This window comes from Neomonachus schauinslandi, chromosome 7, assembly GCF_002201575.2.
Source record: "Neomonachus schauinslandi chromosome 7, ASM220157v2, whole genome shotgun sequence".
NCBI classification, from domain to species: Eukaryota; Metazoa; Chordata; class Mammalia; order Carnivora; family Phocidae; genus Neomonachus; species Neomonachus schauinslandi.
This window is the reverse complement of record NC_058409.1, coordinates 559132-579748: the sequence shown is the minus strand read 5'-3', so window position 1 is coordinate 579748 and position 20617 is coordinate 559132. Positions and strand designations below refer to the sequence as shown.

General features: G+C 40.0%; 1 protein-coding gene across 1 annotated transcript; it reads right to left on the bottom strand.

The window, feature by feature from the left end:
- Positions 1 to 13251: 13251 nt before the first annotated feature.
- Positions 13252 to 14196, bottom strand: LOC110580250 (putative olfactory receptor 2W6). The gene has a single exon (XM_021689905.1). It carries the CDS (start codon positions 14194 to 14196, stop codon positions 13252 to 13254), a length of 945 nt encoding a protein of 314 aa, XP_021545580.1.
- Positions 14197 to 20617: the final 6421 nt, after the last annotated feature.

Below are 20617 nucleotides of genomic sequence, written 5' to 3'. Positions count from 1 at the left end.
GTTTAAAGCCCTTTGTCCTGGGATCTGAGATGTAGATCCACACCCCCCTGGATCCCAGTATAACCACAAGAACTGGTTTCCTCTTACGAGGAAATATTAATGACTACATCACGGGGTTTCTCAGAGCATTCCTTAAAATACTTGTATTTAAAGGCACTCAAATGCTTCTTTTTTAAAATGAAAATCAGAAATATTTGTTAGGGAAAAACAACAAAATAATTCCAAAAATATAAGACTCGTATGCTTAAACTTACAAAAGCATCAGTATTCTAGGACAGTGCTCTGGGAGCCCATGATCTCAAATGAAATACACTTGCCAGCAGGTCTTTTTTGGGTAAGTTTTCCCCTCACTGCAACACCATCATTGTTTATACTGACCTGTACCAAGTTCTCAGAAGAAACAATGAGTGGGTCTGGGATGCGAGATTGTCCCTGGATTGAAGAAGCCGCTTCCCAGAGTCCCCCCCTTGTGTCAACGGGGCAGGTGGTAAAAGAGGGGAGCCAGGGCATTCCTCCAAGAAGGAAAGCAGTGATCAAGGATGGCACTTGCCCCTGTCCTCACCCAGAGTCTGACGAGGAGGGTCAGCTGAGTTCACAGGCTACAAAGAGCCAGTGGTGGATCTCTCACTCATCCTGCTACTGTGGCAAATCAACAGCATCCTGCTCTGGCCTCGCTCGGTTGTCTACATTTGAACAATGCCTGTGTTCCAGTTTTGGAAGTGGAAATCTGGAGGTATAACAAATCGTCAGGACCAGAAGATGCTGGTCCACAGATAGAAATGAAACAAGGCAAACAGAAACACCTAACCCTGTACATTAAGTCGTTCTCTAGCCGGAGATGGCCAACAGGAGTAGAAGTCATTGCCCTGATCAAGGATCCAAAGTTCTCGTAGGAAAAACTAACTGCAAAACCACTGAAGACAGGATTTTAGAACACTTTGTACTGTATACAAAGCACAGTTCTTTGAATATTGTATCAATAAAATTAATGGATTCCACTTATTGCTAGTAGCTTAATAAGCACAGATCCAATTATTTTTAGCACCATCTGGTGAAACCTGAGAGGATGTACCCATTAACTCTTCCCTAAGTTAATAAGAGGGTTTGGGAAAGCATGGGTGGGTAATTTGGGGAGCAGAAAAGGTAAGAAGGTTTTCTGAAAAAAAATGTGAATTGGGAAACCCCTGTTTAGTTAAAATAGCAAATCTCTCAGGAACAAAGAGGAACGTGGTCAAACTGGTTGCACGACTGCATTATTTAACCAAATCAATATTGGCATTGGATTTAATGTAACTTTTAACATACAACTTGGAAATGAAGAGAGAAAGGAACGTAATCTCTGAAATCCTGACCGAGGGGAGGAAGTGAGGATTCAGCTTAACAACAGGCTCAGTTACAAGGGGGGATGAGCACTCTGCAGTCACTGAGAGGGGGTGATGAATCTGCCACCCCAGAAAACACATCCCTCCCCTTCCTGCCCAGGGAGAGGAGACAACGCTAACCCCCCACCGCTATCACAGCGTTCCTCTCACACGCTAAACTGCAGGGAGTTTTAAAGCTTTTCAAGTGGTTAGAAAATTAGCATTAAGCCGCCGTAGGTTTCTTAGAATGAGCTTAAGTTGTTTATGCTATTAGGTTGCCTGAGTTCTTAGGTCTTCTTCCAGCCTCTAGAGATGTAAGATCCTAAAGGAAAACAATTCTCAAGAGACTTCTGAGGAGGATGTAGAGGAAAGCAAGTCATATAAATAATAATTTTACATCAGAGCAATCACTAAGATGACTCAAATTTAGAGAGGAGAGAGGAGAGAAATAGTCCTCCTAAATATTAATTGGTAAATTGCAAAAGACAGATCACTTGTGTACCTGGAGTCACAAAATAATTTGACTAACATTTCTACTATATATTTTTTATTTTATTATGTTATGTTAATCACCATATATTACATCATTAGTTTTTGATGTAGTGTTCCATGATTCATTGTGTACTATATTTGAAAATGTTGCATTGCCTTTAAGGGGGACATACCAAAAGCACAAGCATTTATAGGAACAAGCTGTAATTCTGACCTTGCTTGATGCTTGAGATGTAAAAATTCATGAGACAGAGTTGCTGTCCTGTATATTCACACACATAATTACTGATCATTAGCATAAATTACAAAGAAGATTACCATAATTAGCAAGTTAGGTTTTACAAACTTGGTCCATACTGCTGAAAAAATAAAGAGAATGTAATCGTTATCTTAATAGAAAAATAGCAAGAGGAGATAATTTTTTAGTTGGATCTTGAAAAAGGTTATTGACATTGAACAGGGTGTCATTAAATAGGAGAGACAGGGTTGTGCCTTTTAAAAAAAAGTACTAATTAGCAAGCAATGTAAACAAACTCAACTTTCTGCCTTTAGTGAGAAAACTATGTAGTAGGTGTTTTTGTTTCTGTTTTATGTGCTGGGCACTATTCTAAGCAATTTAAGGATTGTTTACTCAACTGAGCTCACTATAGCCTCATCCAATGGTAGAACAGGGAAAAGCCAGGCAAGATTCCTATAGGTTTCGATTCATTTCCGGACTCTACCACCCACAGGCTGTGTGACTATGGACAAACTAGGTTTCCTCCCATCCTTCAATCTCTGCTCCCACCTTCTTTCAGGATTCACAATCTCACCATATCTCAGAATCGGGCCTCTCTTGCCAGCTCTCCTCATTCACAAGTTCTTTTGCAGACGGGTAAAATCATTTACTTAGATCAAAGCTCTTATTTTGTTCTTGCTTAATGACAATGAATTCATAAAGTTTTTGTTATCAAGTAAGGAAAAATGTCCAAAACACTCAAAATAAATATTTCTTTTTTTGTTCATTTCTTGTTTGGAATTTTTATTTTTATTTTATTTTAATTCAATTAATTGATATATAGTGTATTATTAGTTTGAGAGGTAGAATTTAGTGATTCATCAGTTGCATATAACACCCAGTACTCATTACATCATGTGCTCTCCTTAATGCTCATCACCCAGTTACCTCATCCCCCCACTCATCCCCCCCTCCAGGAACCCTCAGTTTAGTCCCTACAGTTAAGAGTTTCTCATGGTTTGTCTCCTTCTCTGATTTCAATTTATTTTATTTTTCCTTCCCTTCCCCTATGTCCCTCTGTTTTGTTTCTTAAATTCCACATATGAGTGAAATCATATAATTATCTTTCTCTGATTGATGTGAAATATTTCTGTCACAGAATCTAGAATATGGTAAAAAGGATCTGTATGCTAAAAACTGAAAAAGTTGCTGAAACAATAAAAAAAGACAACTTTACATGGAGACATTGCCATGTTCATGGATAAGAAGACTCAACATGGTAGAGATGCCAATTCACTTCTATTTGATCCATTGATTTAGTGCAATTCCAATAAAAATTTCAGCGACATTTTTGGTGATACAGGCAAGTTAATTCTGTTTTTATATGGAAAGGAAAAGGAAAATTTAGATCAAATTTTAAAAGTAAGTTAAAGTTGAAGAAATCACAGTGCCTGTTCTTAAAGTTTATTGTCAAGCTGAAATGATCAAGACAATATGGCATTAGTTAAGGGATAAACACATAGGTCAACAGAAGAGAACAGGAGCCCAAAAATGGACCCACAGAAATGTAGCCAACCGATTTTTGACAAGTACACAGAAGCAATTCATCAAGCATTTTCAACAAATTGTTGGAACTGGACATCCAAACACAAAAAATTATGGTCATCCAACTAAACTCCACACCTTCCATAAAAATAACTCAGATGGATTAGAGATACAAATGTAAAATGCAAGATCATAAAACTTTTAGCAGAAAACAATAGAGAAAAATCTTTTTGGCCTGGAGTTAGACAAAAAACTCTTAGACGTGACACCAGAAAATCAAATATATTAGAAAAAATGATACATTGGATTCAATCCAAATGAAAACTTTTGCTTTCAGAAAGACACTGTTGAGAAAATAAAAGGTCAAATTAGAGGCTGGGATCAAATATTTGCAAATTATACATTCATCAAGTGACTTCCTTCCGTAATTGTTAAAGAACACTCAGAAATTGGGGCACTTGGGTGGCTCAGTTGGTTAAGTCCGACTCTTGACGTCAGCTCAGATCATGATCTCATGGTTGTGAGAACAGCCCCAGATCAGGCTCTGTACTGAGCATGGAGCTTGCTTAGGAGTCTCTTTCCCTCCCTCTCCCTCTGCTCCTCGCCTCCCCACCCACCCATGCATACACATACACACTCTCTCTCAAAAATTATAAATTTAAATACATTTAAAAATTTTTAAAAACTACACTCAAAACTCTTCAGAAAGAAAAAGTGATTAACCCAATTCTGAAAATGGGCAAAACAAGAGACTGATTTAATGAAAAGGATATATTGGTGAACATAAGTATAGAGGCCACTTTTAGGCAAATAGGCTTGAGCAATGGAATACAGATGGGACCATCAGGTGACCCACCTCAGACTCTCCACACATCCTAGCTGACCAACAGGCTACTTACAACCCAGAACAGGTACCAAAAAAAAAGAAGAAAAAGAAGATTCCATACCTCCTTACATTTCCCCTTAACTACAGTCCCCACCACTGCCTCACTGGAGACCTCTCCTCCACTGTCTTACCCACCACTCCCTTGCGTTGTATTCAGTAAACTTCTATCTCCTTTGTTCTGCCTCAGGTGAATTCTTTCACTGCATGAACCAGTTTCCACCCAATCATCACCCCACATTTGGGGTCTCCTATGTGATGGAGAGATGCCTCATTTAGGCACCCAATAAGCACATGAAAGGATGTTCCACCTCAGTAGACATTAGGAAAATTAAAGCCATGATGAAATGTCCTTGCACACCTATTAATCTAACTCAAACTGACACTACCAAGTGCTGATGAAGTTGGCAACTGGAATTCTTATACACTGATTGTAAAAATGCAAAATTGTATACCATTATGGAAAATGGTTTTGCACTTTTTAAAATAAATATATATTTACCCTAGGACCCTGTAGTCCCACTTCTGAGTACTTAACCCTGGGAAATGAAATATTATGTTCCTTTGGAAACCTGTAGTCGAAAGTTCATAGCATTTATAATTACCCAGCACTAGAAACATCCCAAATATGCTTCAGCCAGTGAGTGGATAAGCAAACTGATGTCACTCCCCCAATGCAATTCTACTCGGCAAAACATAGGATGTACTACTGACACAACAATTTATATAATTCTCAAAGACATTTTGCTCATTGAAAGAAGTCGATCTTCTTTTTTTTCCTTTTTCTGTTGTTTTCTTTTCTTTTTTTAATTTATTTAAATTCAGGGGCACCTGGGTGGCTCAGTCTGTTGAGTGTCTGCCTTTGTCTCAGGTCACGATCCCAGAGCCTCAGGATCAAGTCCCACTTCGGGATCCCTACCCAGCGGGGAGTCTGCTTCTCCCTCTGACCCTCCCCCCACTCATGTTCTCTCTCTCACTCTCTCTCTCAAATAAATAAATAAAATCTCTTTAAAAAGTATTTAAATTCAATTAATTAACATAGAGTGTATTACTAGTTTCAGAGGTAGAATTCAGTGATTCATCAGTTGCATACAACACCCAGTGCTCATCACATCACGTGCTCTCCTTAATGCCCATCACCTAGTTACCCCATCCCCCCACCCACCTCCTCTCCAGTAGCCCCAGTTTGATCCCTACAGTTAAGAGTTTCTCATGGTTTGTCTGCCTCTCTGTTTTCATCTTATTTTATTTTTCCCTCCCTTCCCCCATGCTTGTTTTGTTTCTTAAATTCCACATATGAGTGAAATCACATAATTGTCTTTCACTGATTGACTTATTCGCTCAGCATAATACCCTCCAGTTCCATCCATGTCAGTGCAAATGGCAAGATTTCATTCTTTTTGATGGCTGAGTAATATTCCATTATATGACGTCTTCTTTATCCATAAAGAAGCCAATTTTAAAACCAACCAAGGTATCTTATTTTATTTGTAGATTGTTCAAAACTCAAAAAGACAAAAATATGGTGATTGCAAAGTTTAGGCTTGGGAAGACAGTCAAGGCATAAGACAAGGAAGTTTTTGGGTGGTGATAAAACTTTTAAATTCTGATCTTGATGGTAATTACATATATCTATATATGTGTATAAAATTCATAGAACTGTTTGCCAAAAATTACAGTTTGACTTTATGACAAATTAAAAAATAAAATTTAAAACAATCCAAATAAGGGTTTTTTTTTTTTTTTTTGGTTTTTGGTTTTTGTTTTTTGGGGGTTTTTGTTTTGGGGGGAGGTTTAGGGATTCTTTTACTCTTATTTGAAAAGCTATTGATGTGGAAATGTTGGGTTTGGAGCAAATGGTCAAGAAAGAATTCTTGAGTTGTTTTTGGTGAAAAAAAAGTGATTTTATTAAAGAATGGGGACAGGATCTGTGGGCAGAAAGAGCCCATTGTATCCTTTCAAGTTGGGAGGGGGTTGGGGATAGTGTGAGTCTCTAAGGAATTTAGAAGCAAAGTTTCCAGGACCTTGAGGGGGCTAGCTATTGTTGGGAAAAGGTCATTTATTACCGTCTAATAAAACCTTAGTCATGAGACCCTTCAGTTGTATATCAGTGCGTCATTTGTTTGGAGGATGATTGCCAACAAGTATCTTGGGAGTAGAGATAAAGGAAGTTTCCAAAGGAATGTCCATATACATTACAGACTCACAGGATCCTAGAGGACAGATAAATGTTAAGCTCAGATTGTTTTTTGCCCTTAGCAAAGTATCAACATCGAGGCAGCCGAGTTCCCAGAGGAATGTCACTCTGACTGTCTCAAGGACTTGTCAATGGCTCTAAGTAGTAAGGAAATTTAATTTTTTTTCTTTTGCCTTTGTTCCCCACATCAGCTATCAAGTAGAAATGATTATCAAATTTTAGATTCATTCTTCTGTCTGGAATATAGTATTTCCAAGGCCATTAGGATATGAAAAACAGAAATAATGGCCTAGAAAATTGAAGACAACATATTTCAGAGAAACATTTGTTAACCTAGATGATCTTAACCCTCCTATTTCCTTTGCCTGAATGGACTGGCAAAACAGTGCTTGGATTGTTATGCGTAGTTATGTCTCCAGTGACAAAGTAGAGGAGTGGAATGATTCATTCAAACAATGTGAGTAATTTAAATAAGTTTAAACAGACAGATTACTGACTTAATTCACCAGCTGTTGACCCTCTGACCCATCAGGTAGTTTCCTGCTCTCAGACAGAATTAAGTCAGACAGATGAGGCAGGACCCCAGGGATCAAATGGTCTCCAACTCTGTCCAGTGCAGTAAGATTTCAAACAGGTTGACTGTGACACAGATCTCTCAGTGGGTTATCATCACTTCTGCCTGGGCCTGTGGCTCATTCTGATGGAGACCACAAGGAAACCCCACTAGCAACTGTCAGCTCAGGGGCCTGACTCACATGTGATCACACCAAACTTAATGACTCACTTCCACAGCTGGGGGTCTGTGAAAAAGCTTGATAAGAGTGAGACCTTCTGGGCCAGGAGTTCCTTCCTCAAAGGGCAGGATGAATCTGACATGGTTATTTTTATGGGATTTTTTTTTTTGCCTGGTCTTAAAATAATTTCTGAGATCCTTCCTTCTGATTTGGGAGAAAACTATGCTGTCAGTTGCTGTGACTGAAATTGTGCTCTTCAACCACCAGTTCCATTGTGTTCCTTCTACATCCAGAAAAGCAAAGCTATCACCAGGGATTGGGTCTAGGGTATTCTCAGTTGCTCATTGCTCATTTCCAGTCAGATCCCCAGTCCTGAGTCTATTCCCCTAACATCTCTAAAATACAATTTCTCTGCTTCATCTTCACCCATTTCCTTCATCAAACTCTTATAAACTCTCACTTGGATTACTGAAATGCTTTTCCTCTTTTTACTTTCTATGTCATGCTTTAAATTGCAGCAAATGATCTACCTAAAATGTACCCTATCGGTGTCACTCTCTTTCCTAAGTACATTAATTTCCTTTCCATTGCAGGAAAAATAAAATCCTAGTTCCCCAACTGAGTATTACTTGAGAGTGTTTAAAGACCTGGCTCTTGTACACACCTGCATATTTACCCACAACCATTCCCCTTAGGGATCCTGTACCCAAATACCTCAAACTGCTGAGCTCAGGACAGGTTCCATCCTGTCCTTGCTTTAGCACATACTTTTTGTTCTTTACTACAGCACCTTCTTTCCATTCTTTTACTTTCTAATTTATTCATCTTTCAAACACTGAACAGCCATCATCTTCTGCAGAAAACCAAACTTCAACAATCAAGTGAAGTGCCCACCCAAATTCATCCCATAGCACATTATCAATGTCAGACTACACTGTCCTTTACTTTGTGTTTCATATTTGTAGCTCCATGGTCCCAGCATCAGCTAAATAAGAAAAGGTGGACAAAATACCAAACGACTAAATAAATGATTATTAATCATTATTAATACTCCCATTTATCTTCTCAAAACCAGAGTTTTGATGTATCAGATATAGTATCACAAATATTTGCAGTGAATAGTAATTTCTAATTATAAAATGGTAGGCTCTAATAAAGCTTGTTTGTGCTTTATATACCATTCTTTACTCTTGTTATAAATCAACATATTTTACAAAGGATTTATTATGTATTTATCACTGTGCCAAGCATGCTTTTGGGAGAAATAGTAGAAAGATACTTTTAAAAATTCATTTAAATTTCTAAGTATTTTAAATAGTATGCAAGTTGATCTCTGCAGATCTACATCTGCATTATCAAATCCTCCTGGAATCTGATGTTTTTCTTCTTCTAAAGGTGACAGAATGTCAAATCCATCAGCCCTGTGCTCAGTGATAGCAGTGTATATTTGGAATTTATTTTCTTCACCCTCCTGAAGCAAATTCACATCAAGAGGGCAGGGAGTTACACTTAGAGATGTAAAAGATTCATATTTTCTTGTGAGAGGATCCCACAATTGCAGGAAGAATAGCGGCTTCAATGAAAATATGGTTCAAGCTAGTAGGCATTGATTAAATGTCTTTGATTTGAGAAGAAAGACCCAGATGTTGTCAGCACTGAAAAGCTTATTGAGGAATTTTCAAATTTGCCAAAGTTATAAGCTGTTGTGATGGCTTAGTATTGGTAATGGAATCCCAAGTTTGATTAAATACCTACATTAGAAACACCAACAAAGCTTTTGTTATTAAAAATTAAATGTTAGAGGGCGCCTGAGTGGCTGAGTTGGTTAAGCAACTGCCTTCGGCTCAGGTCATGATCCTGGAGTCCCGGGATCGAGTCCCGCATCAGGCTCCCTGCTCAGCAGGGAGTCTGCTTCTCCCTCTGACCCTCCTCCCTCTCATGCTGTTTCTCTCTCTCTCTCTCAAATAAATAAATAAATCTTAAAAAAAAATTAAATGTTAGAGACAAATCTCCAGGGATTCTTATTGATAAGTCTTCAGGACAAGATTCATATGGGTTTTGCATAATCTGGAAAAGAGTTGTGAAGGCAACAAACCTATGTCAGGCTGGGTAAAATAGATTGCCAAAGATGAGGGCAAAGGCAGGATGAGTGAGGACAGCACACTGGCCCACTCCCCTACTCCACAAGCCCCCTCTCCTTTCCTCTGGCATCCTGGCCCAGGCCCTTATGCCCAGGAGAGCACAGTGCAGCCTCAAGCAGCAGAACTGGGTCTTAGCCTCCAGGCCATCATTGGGGCATCATCTAGTTTCCCCTGGCTTTGCTGCACAGGAGTTGGTGGTAAGTGTCCTTAATGGAGTGACCTCAGAAGAGATAAATAAGATAAAGCTGTCTGGTTATTTCAGTCTGAAAGGTTAAGACATGGAGGGTTGTATTAATGGAGTGTTTTCCCTCACCAACCTACTTCTATCCTTCTCATGTCTGAGTCACTGGGGTCTGACTCAGAATCATTTGACAATGTCAGTGCCAATCCAGGAAACAGGAATTCAACCCCAAATCAAGCCTCTTATACTAAACCCTCTTAGACTCAGATTTCTTATCTAGAGAATATTAATAGTGTTTACTTCTCAGAGTTATTATAAATATTAGCTCAGATAAAATAGGAAAAGGGCTTAGCATAGTGCCATAGACAATGTTCAATAAATTCCACTTGTTACTATCTTGTAAACATTAAAATATGAAAGAATAAGTAAGGAGAAGGGTAAAAATAATCATCATAGAGTGGGGTGCCTGGATGGCCCAGTTAGTTAAGTGTCCAACCCTTGATTTTGGCTCAGGTCATGATCTCAGTGTTGGGTTCCATGCTGGACATGGAGCCTGCTTGGAATTCTCTTTCTCCTTCTCCCTTTGCCCCTCCCCCAAGCCCCCCACTCAGGCACGCCCACAAAAATAAATAAACAATAAACAAAAATAAATAAATAAGAATTAAAAATCATCATAGAGGCTGATGATGAACATTTTTTCATGTGTTTGTTAGCCATTTGTTTGTCTTCTTTTGAGAAGTGTCTGTTCATGTCTTCTGCCCATTTTTTCTTTTTTTTATTTTATTATGTTATGTTAAAACCATACATTACATCATTAGTTTTTGATGCAGTGTTCCATGATTCATTGTTTGTGCATAACACCCAGTGCTCCATTCACTATGTGCCCTCTTTAATACCCATCACCAGGCTAACCCATCCCCCCCATCCCCCTCCCCTCTAGAACCCTCAGTTTGTTTCTCAGAGTCCATAGTCTCTCTATGGAGATGTCTCAGAAAATTAAAAATAGAGCTACCCTATGACCCAGCAATTGCACTCCTGGGTATTTATCCCAAAGACACAGATGTAGTGAAAAGAAGAGCCATATGCACCCCAATGTTCATAGCAACAATGTCCACAATAGCCAAACTGTGGAAAGAGCCCAGATGCCCTCAACAGATGAATGGATAAAGAAGATGTGGTCCATATATACAATGGCATATTACTCAGCCATTAGAAAGGATGAATACCCAACTTTTACATGGGACTGGACCCAAAGGATGAATACCCAACATGGATGGGACTGGAGGAGATTATGCTAAGTGAAATAAGTCAAGCAGAGAAAGTCAATTATCATATGGTTTCACTTATTTGTGGAACATAAGGAATAGCATGGAGGACATTAGGAGAAGGAAGGGAAAAATGAGCAGGGGGAATCGGAGGGCGAGATGAACCATGAAAGACTATGGATTCCAAGTAACAAACTGAGGGTTTTAGAGGGGAGGTGGGTGAGGGGATGGGTTAGCCTGGTGGAGGGTATTAAGGAGGGCATGTATTGCATGGAGCACTGGGGGTTATATGAAAACAATGAATCATAGAAAACTACATCAGAAACTAATGATGTATGGTGACTAACATAACATAATAAAATTAAATTAAATTTTTAAAAAATCATCATAGAAGGACAACTGCCAAAGGAATATTTTCTTAACTTGACTGATAGGATTTGAATATATAAAGAAAATATTAATGTGTCAAAAGGAATAAAGGAGAATTACAGTGGCAAGATTTGATCTTACTATTCAAGCTCTAAGTAGAGAAGGTTGTTTGAATATTTTTTGTTTTTATTAAAAGCAGGTCAGACAGAGAAAGGCAAATATCATATGATTTCATTTGTAAGTGGAACCTAAAAATCAAAACAAATGAACAAACAAAACAGAAACAGACTCATAAATACAGAGAACAAACTGGTGGTTGCTAGAGAAGAGGTTGGTGGGTGGATGGGTGAAATAGGTGAAGGAGATTAGGAGGTACAAAGCTCCAGTCATAAAATAAATAAATCATGGGGATGAAAAGTACTATAGGAAATAAACTCATTTCATGTGTGTGGATGCTTTGCTGGTGATTTTCATGTCACAGAGTCTCAACAAAGAGAATAAGGATAAAGAAAAAGACAGGCAATAGACAAAAATAGACAAAATTTATTCCATCTTTTATTTCCAAGATGATGCTACCTGGGTGATTTCTTGACCTTAAAATGGAAACCTAAATGTTCTTTTTTTTTTTTTTAAGATTTATTTATTTACTTTAGAGAGAGTGAGTGAGCATGAGTGGGGGTAGGGGCAGATAGCGGCAGCGGGAGAGAATCTCAAACACATTCCCCACTGAGTGTGGAGCCCAATGCAGGGCTAATAACTCTGACATCATGACCTGAGCCAAAATCATGAGTCAGAAGCTTAACTGACTGAGCCACCCAAGGGCCCCTAAATGCTCTTTTTTAATCATAAAGAAAGGCCACATATGGCTCCTAAAGAGTTCAAAATTTAACTGCATGGAAGCTAAAATCACAAGAGGTATCTGGCTCCCCACTCAGCAGGGAGTCTGCTTCTCCCTCTCCCTGTACCCCTCTTCCTTCTCATGCTGTCTCTCTCCTTCAAATAAATAAATAAATAAAATCCTTGAAAGAAAGAAAGAAAGGAAAGAAAGAAAGAAGAAAGAAAGAAAGAAAGAAAGGGAAGAAAGAAAGAAAGAAAGAAAGAAAGAAAGAAAGAAAGAAAGAAGAAAGAAAAGAAAGAAAGAAAAAAAAAGCAAATGAGCAAAGGGAGAAAGAGAAAGAAAAAAAGGGACAGAGAGAGGGGGTGGCAAATAAAGGCTTTTGAATATAGAAAACACGCGGGGGGGTGCCGGGGGGGGGGGGGGGGGGGGGGGATGAGTTAAATAAGGGATGGTGAATGCACTTGTGATGAGCACTGGGTGTTGTATGGAATTGTTGAATCACTATATTGTACACATGAAACTAATATTACACCGTATGTTAACTAACTGGAACTAAAATAAAAACTTAAAAAGCCAAATAACAAAAAACAAAAATAGGAAACTCCTCACTTAAGAAGAAACAACCTACATCTAGGCAGAGTCCTGTAATTTGACTGATGTTGTTTTGCCCACCTCTGAAAAACCACCATAGTCATAAATAAAGGAGCTTCAAGAGGAGGCTGGTGTTCTCTCATTATTTGACATCTCATGACTTAATCTGCAGACTGTGTGCTTTGAATTAGTGTTCCCAATCCCCTGCAGTTGTGGATGAAGCCCAAAGATGGAAAAAAGGAGAGATTTCCTAAAATAGATGCCTTTAAACTGAAGAAAACTACTTCACATCCAGAGAGCTGGGGATGAGGTCACACTCAAAATCATCATGCCCAGCTGTGCTCCCTCTACTCTGAAAGTGTGCTCTCCACATCGTCACATATATATCTAAGAGAGAGACCCCAGAACATCATCCATTACCCCAGCATTCTTCTCCCTCAGGCTTCCCAGGCCCCCTTCTCTCCCCTCAGGAGCCTCTTTATCACCCCCTTTACATCCTTGTTCCTCAGAGTGTAGATCAAGGGGTTGATACTGGGACTGACGATGGTGTAGAAGAGGGTAAGGAACTTGCCTTGGTCTTGGGAATAGCTATTGGCTGGCTGCAGGTACATGTAGATGATGGTCCCATAGAAAAGGGACACCACGGTTAGGTGGGAAGAGCAGGTGTTGAATGCTTTCTTGCGCCCAGTGGCTGACTTGATCCTCAGCAAAGTGGCAACAATCATGCCATAGGAGATGAGGATCAGGGAGAGGGGCACCAGGAGAAGGGCGACACCCAGGGCAAAGGCAAATGCTTCCACAAACATGGTGTCTTCACAGGACATGGCAATAAGAGCAGGCATCTCACACAGAAAGTGGTCCACTGTGTTGCGCCCACATCGGGAGAGTTGCATTGTCTGGGGACACATGACAAATGAGTTTAGAAAGCCACAGAACCAGGACACAGTCACCAGCTGCAGGCAGAGACGTGGGTGCATGACCACAGTGTAGTACAGCGGCTGGCAGACGGCCACGTAGCGATCATAGGACATGACAGCCAGGAGAACACACTCAGTTGAGCCCAACACCATGTAGATAAAGAGCTGGGCCACACATCCATGGTAGGAGATGATCTTCTCTGGACCCCAAAGGTTCCACAGCAGCTGGGGGACAATGCTGGTTGTAAAGCAGAGGTCCAAGAAAGAAAGGTTCCCAAGAAAGAAGTACATTGGCATATGGAGCCTGGCATCCATGATTGACAACAAGATGATGGCAGTGTTGCCCACAAGGGTCAAGATGTAGAAGACCAAGACAAAAGCAAAGAGAATTATCTCCAGTCGAGGGTGATCAGAAAAGCCCAGCAAGATGAATGCTTGTTGGTAGCTGTTACTGTCGTTTCCCATAGTCTTCACCAGCTGTCATGGAAACACACAAGCAAGTATTGGATAAGACAGCAAATGAAGATGCTACCCAGCACTCTCCAATTTCCATGTGTGGGTCTATGAAGTTAGGAGAGTCATCTGCTTTTCCACACTTTCCTAGCATACACATATTGATACCTATATTATGCAAAGCAGTGTGTCTGATTCTCCTGGAAGGAAGAGGAGGGTAACTCAAGAAGTTACCCTCCTTGGTGAAAGATTGTAAATAATAAGAAAGAAAGGAGGAAGTAAAAGTTCTCTAAAAGATTTGTTAAAAAGCTGAATGTGCTTCAAATTATTCCCAGTTGATCAGAGAAGCCCCTGTAGAAGAGTTTAGGTTCAGGGACACTGCTGTACCTGAGAGGGTCTTTTTGTTTTGGGGGTTTTTTGGTTGTTTTCCAAATAACAAGTAAGAATTTTGCATGTGGCAGATTGAGCAAAATATGTTTCCAGAAGAGAAAGTAGTACTTGCATAGACACAAAGACCCAAACTCATGGATGGCATTCAGGGAGCTCACAAATATGCATGTCACACAGTTCCTTAACAACAGGTAATTTTACTGAGATTAAATGCAGTAACATTTGACACTCACTATCAGAAAGAGTTGAGATGATAGACTGTACTCTGTGTCTGTAAAGGCACATCTACACATGTGTGTCCTGATACGCAGTCCTCTCTCCATGCCTTGGCTTCTCCTGGTGCACGCTGGAAAGTAGGCCAGGTCCTGTCACACCCCACCCAGACCTCACGGCTCTACAGGACTGGTGGTATCACCACAGGCCCTGAACATTCTCAGCTCTACACGTTTCCCATAGCTCATGGCAAGCGCTTTGCTGGGTCTCAGCCTTATAGCACTAGAGTCCACCGGGCTCGTATCAGCTGTGGGGATGGAAAATGCCAATGGCCATTAAGAAATGGCTTCACGCAACGTGCAAGGAGGAAGCTGTGGGAACAAGAGTACGGAAATATTCTGCAGTGTGTGTCTCTATGCGGCTGCTCTCAGCACCTGTCTAGCGTGACTGTGAAGAATTTATGAACTCTACCCAGCTGGGTTTGCAAGCAGGAATTCCTCAAGTCCCCTGCTCCAGGCATAGGACCCCCAGTAAAGCTCCATGAAGACACAGAAGGGGGCTGAGAATGATGAGAAACAGCCAGCCAAGAACCAAAGACTGCGTGACCTCCCTGTGTGAACAGAGTACTCAGAGAGACATTCCCACACACACTCTGCTGGTGTTGGCTGGGAAGAATCACTTGCATGTCTGTATCCACAGACCTGTCATGGCTTTCATCCAAGCTCAAGAGAGTCCCATGAGTGGCAAGGACAAACTCAACACAAATTGCTTAGCAACATGCATCACTGAGGGCCTGACTCAGCAAAATTGCAAAGTTATCACATTTATCTCTTTATAGTATGTTTATTCTAGGTGACATTTCTCAAAGCTATTCCTTCATTGCAAGGTGACCTGATGCTCATTCTCATGTCCAATATCCAGAGGCTGTCCTCTGTGTCACCCCACAGGTATTTCAAGTATAAATTACCGTACTTGTTTTTTTCATATGCGTTAGCTCATACCCTTAGTCTGAACGATGAAATGGAGCTGCTGGAAATGGAAACTTAAAAGGGATACTGCTATTCCAAAACCTGTAGTCACTTTGTGAACACATGACGTTACAAGTCTACACCAATTTTGACAGCTTTGGCCTAAAGGTATGAAGCTGGATTGATTCGTTGGGCTTGATTCTCTGACCAACTCTGCACCAGCACTCTGAGGAGAACCTGCTGAATGATATTCTGTGCCCACTGAGTGGGACTTCATACAAAGCAGTAGAGCTATTTTTTGTCTATCCTAAAAGCCATCATTCTTTCCACATTTACAATAAATCAGATGTTTCCCAGAGCTTCTCCACCTACAGTTCCGAGCCATGGTCAGAGCAGCCCTGCAAGGTGGGCAGGCATAGGATCTCGGTGTTAGGGAGGCCCATAATGCCAGTCCTGCCCGTTAGCTCAAAGTTCCCACTCTTTCTCCCGCCCCTGTTCTTATCATTTTAAACTTGTTTAAAGGTGGTCATTTCCTACTGCTTCTTCCACTAATCTGCACATAGGCTTAACAATAAAGGCCTAACAAAAAATCCATCATTATGGAGAAAAGCCTGTGATCATTCTCAGCATTGCTGGAGAAGCCTTGCAATGCTTGATTGGTCACTGTGCCAAAACAGAATGACACAGAGGTGTTCTGTTCATTGGGGAAATCAGAAAAGATGATCTGATGTGTGTGCATCAAGGTCAGGGGATGGCTTTGGATTGGCCTAGCTAGGAATGGGGAAGCAAGTAGAATGTACTCTCTCCTTTTCTACTTGTCATAGATCCACTTGTTCAAATTTGGTGCATTCAATCATTTCTGAATTGGATGCAGTAACTCTGTTCCAAACTGGAGTTAATGTGCAAAGTGGGATTGAGAAACCTCAATTCCTTCAGGTGCCCAAATAGATATAAACCTCAATAGAACTAGCACACAAGACAATTATATATCCACATACAAAGGACTGAAGATACAGGACTGAAACTCATCGCTACCACAAACCTCCTATCCATGACCTCACTCTTGTTTTTCCCAGATTCTGTCAGCTCTCCTTACTTCAATTCCAGAGATCAGCCAGGAGTTTTCTTGGGGAGAAGGCAACTAATTCTGCTCCCTTTTAGTTTCTGGGTCTTCCAAAAGAAATTCCAACAAAAACTCTGATGAGGGATTGAGCACAGAAATAAGGTCTGCCCCATCGAAGTGGTAATGAATCTTTAAGTAGCACTGCATAGATGAATAGCTGACTATGGGCTGAAGCTCTCCAGAGCAACCTGAAGGGGCATCTCTTCTGCAGCTAAGGGCGGCGGGCGGGGCGGGGGGGGAGTGGCAGAGTGCCACATTTCAAATCAGCATGTTTTATGTCACACACATATATACAGGTACCCTAGGGCTAAGGAGATGGCAGGTGACCCCCAGGGAGAAAGGGAAGCATATTATTTCTAAGAGCTTTAAGAATTTACATAAATGTCACTTTATTGGTGCATACTAAGGGGATGAAAAGGCAAATGTGATATCCTGTCCCCTTGGGAATTTGGAATAGTCTGGGGGCTTGGGGACAGATAACAGCTTGTTTACAGAGCTAGGACATTAGGGACTAGTGTTCTCATCCAGAGGTTGGCCCAGTCCCCCATGTATAAAGGCCTCAGGGAGGCATCATGGAAAGCTCCCAATCAAGAGACTTGGGTTTTCATGAAGAGAGAATTGATTTGGGGGCTTCATGTAAAAATAAACGCAGATCAATTTCTTCATTTGGTCCTGGACTCACAAAAGTAAAATCATGAAATTGTAGGGAGACAAGCAAGCCCAAATAGTTGAATCTGCACCCTCCAACATGGGAAAGAATGGAGCAAGAGAAAACGTAGGAAACTCTCAGGTTGGTCATTGTCATATTGGGATGCTGAGAGAAAATTCACTTTTTCTTCTTCTACACCCAGTGTATAGTACAGCTTCTATGTGCATGGCACCATATTGTGAGGCATGCATTGTTTGTCTTTCTCTGCCTGATTTATTTCATGTTCTCAAGGTCCATCCATGTTGTCTGGCCAGTCCAGTCCAGTTCAAGTGGCCCAATGATGTCTATCCTGTCCTGTCCACAGTCACTGTGCCTATGTCTTCCCAGGGGCCAAGGCTGCTTTTTCTTGCCCCCTGCAGACCTCCCAAACACTCTAGAAGAATCCACAACTCTTGGCATATGTTAGTTCCTTGTACCTACTTATAAATAGATTGAGATTCACATAACATAGTTTAACTTTGGGCACCAATAATTTTGATATAATATTATAATTGTTAATAAATCTTAATTCCTTTGAAGTCTGCATCTTGGTTTTCGGATACACGTATTTGTGATTGCTTCTGTTTGTTTTAGTTTGGATATATATGTGAGATCTCAGCAATTAAGTACTTAACATTCCCATTACAGAATGTAAAATTCTTAAAAGCACAATCCTACACATATTTAGAATTTACAGGAATTTTAGAAAATTATCTGGTCTTTGAAAAGTAATAAAAATAATGAGACAAAGAAAAAGTCAGAGAGCTGACTGATAGGTGGCCCCTACGGTTGGCCCTGACTTTCCTTGTAGGAAGCCACAAAACATGGGCAAGCCCTTAATATCTCCAGGTCAACAATTCCCAAAGTGTAATCCTGGGATCAGCATCATCAGCCATCCTGGGAGTTTGTTAGAATTCCAATTTTTTTTTTTCTATTACATGGGTCTTCATGTCTTCCAGGTTTATTGAGATATAATTGAAATATAGCATTGTGTAAGTTTAAGGTGCACATCATGATAATTTGACATATGTTGTGAAATGATGACCACAATGGGGTTGACTAGTCCCTCCATCATCCCATATAATTAACTTTGTGCATGTGTGTGGTAAGAACATTTAAGTTCTACTCTCTTAGCATCTTTAAAGTATAATACAGTTTTGTTACTATAGTCTTTGTGGTCTATATTAGAGTCTCCAGAACTTATTCATCTTTTAACTGAAAGTTTGGATGCTTTGGCCAATATCCTTTTCCCCCACCCCACCCCCAGCCCTTTGCTCTTCCTATGCCTCTATAAGTATGGCTTTTTTGTTGTTGCTTTTTAGATTCCACATATAAGTGAGATCATGCATTGTTTGTCTTTCTCTGCCTGATTTTTTCATGTTCTCAAGGTCCATCCATGTTGTCACATTGTCAGGATTTCCTTCTTTCTAATGGCTATGTCTTGAATGTCTTCTTTGGAAAAATGTTCAGGTGCTTTATGCATATTTTAAACATGTTATTTGGCTTTTTGTTTTTTGTTTTTGTTTTTGGCTTTTTTGGGGGGAGTGTTTTTGAGGGGTCTTTTTTGCTGTTGAGTTGTATGAATTCCTTATATATTTTGGATTTTAACACCTTATCATATATATGGTTTGCAAATATTTTTTTTTCCCATTCTGTAGATTGCCTTTTCATTTTGTCATTTGTTTCTTTTGCTGTGAAGAGGCTTTTTAGTTTGATGTAGTCTGACTTGTTGATTTTGCCTGTTACTTATGCTTTCTTTCTTTTAAGATTTTACTTACTTTTTGTGAGATAGAAAGAGACAGAGCACAAGTGGGAGGAGGGGCAGAGGGAGAGGGAAAAGCAGACTCCTCTCTGAGCAGGGAGCCTGATGCGGTACTCCATCCCAGGACCCTGAAATCATGCCCTGAGCTGAAGGCAGATGTTTAACCGACTAAGCCACCCAGGCACCCCTATGCTTTCAGTGTCATATCCAAAAATATTGTTGTCAAGAACAATATCAAGGAGCCTTTTTCCTATGTTTTCTCATAGAAGTTTTATAGTGTCAAGTCTTACATTTTATGTCTTTAATCCATTTCAAGCTATTTTTTCTAAATGGTATAAGTTAGGGATCCATTTCATTTTTTTTTTTTTTTTGTGCATATGATTACACAATTTCCCAACACCATTTATTGAAGAAATGGGCATGGATTAAAGACATAAATATTTTTTGCATGGCAAATTTGAGAACCACTGCTCTATGCCTACATCTCTTTATCCTTAAAGTCCCCTCTAAATGAGCTTGTAATGTTTGAGTAACAATCTAAAGATATTATGTCATAAAAAAAGATTTCAATTGGATCAATTAAACAGATTATCTTGGGAAATTCTATTATCCATGTGAGATATCTTTGTGTTTTGAAGTATAGAGTGCATTTTTATTAACTCTAAGTTCAAAGTTTCCTATTGATGTCTCAGGGGGATTTTAATGATATCAGCTAATATAATGAGCTATAAATGCTTCTACTTACTTCCTTTTCTTGAGATGTTCCTGAAGAGAGGAAAATTTTGAAGCAACTCACAAAGAGAATGATCGACATTACCTCATGCCTCTACCTGGAAAACCTGGTTAGTTGAGAGGGAAGGTAATCAGGAAAAGGTCACAGAAGCCCGCTCGCTTAGGATGGAATATTTTAAGAGAAGAATAATGTGAAACAGCTAAATTGGCCAATAATTTTTCGTTGCTTGGCTGTAAAAGCTTTAGAAAAGGACCAACTGGGGTTTCAATTCCAACTTTGCTTCTCAATAGCTTTATAATTTTGACGAGTTGTCTAGCCTCTTCAAGCTTCCTTTTTTTATCAGTAAAATGGAAACATTAATAAAATGTAACTCAAGTGATTGTTGTGATGATGAAATGACAAGATAATTCCATGCAAAATGTTTCTCACAAGGGGCACCTGGGTTGCTCAGTCAATTAACGTCCAACTCTTGGTTTCAGCTCAGGTTGTGATCTCAGGGTCATGAGATCCAGCCCCATGTTGGGCTCCACACTCAGTGGGGAGGATGCTTGAGGTT

Bases quoted from the DNA above. Each gene is read 5' to 3' on its own strand.
- LOC110580250 (XM_021689905.1), bottom strand. From the start codon at position 14,196: ATGGGAAACGACAGTAACAGCTACCAACAAGCATTCATCTTGCTGGGC.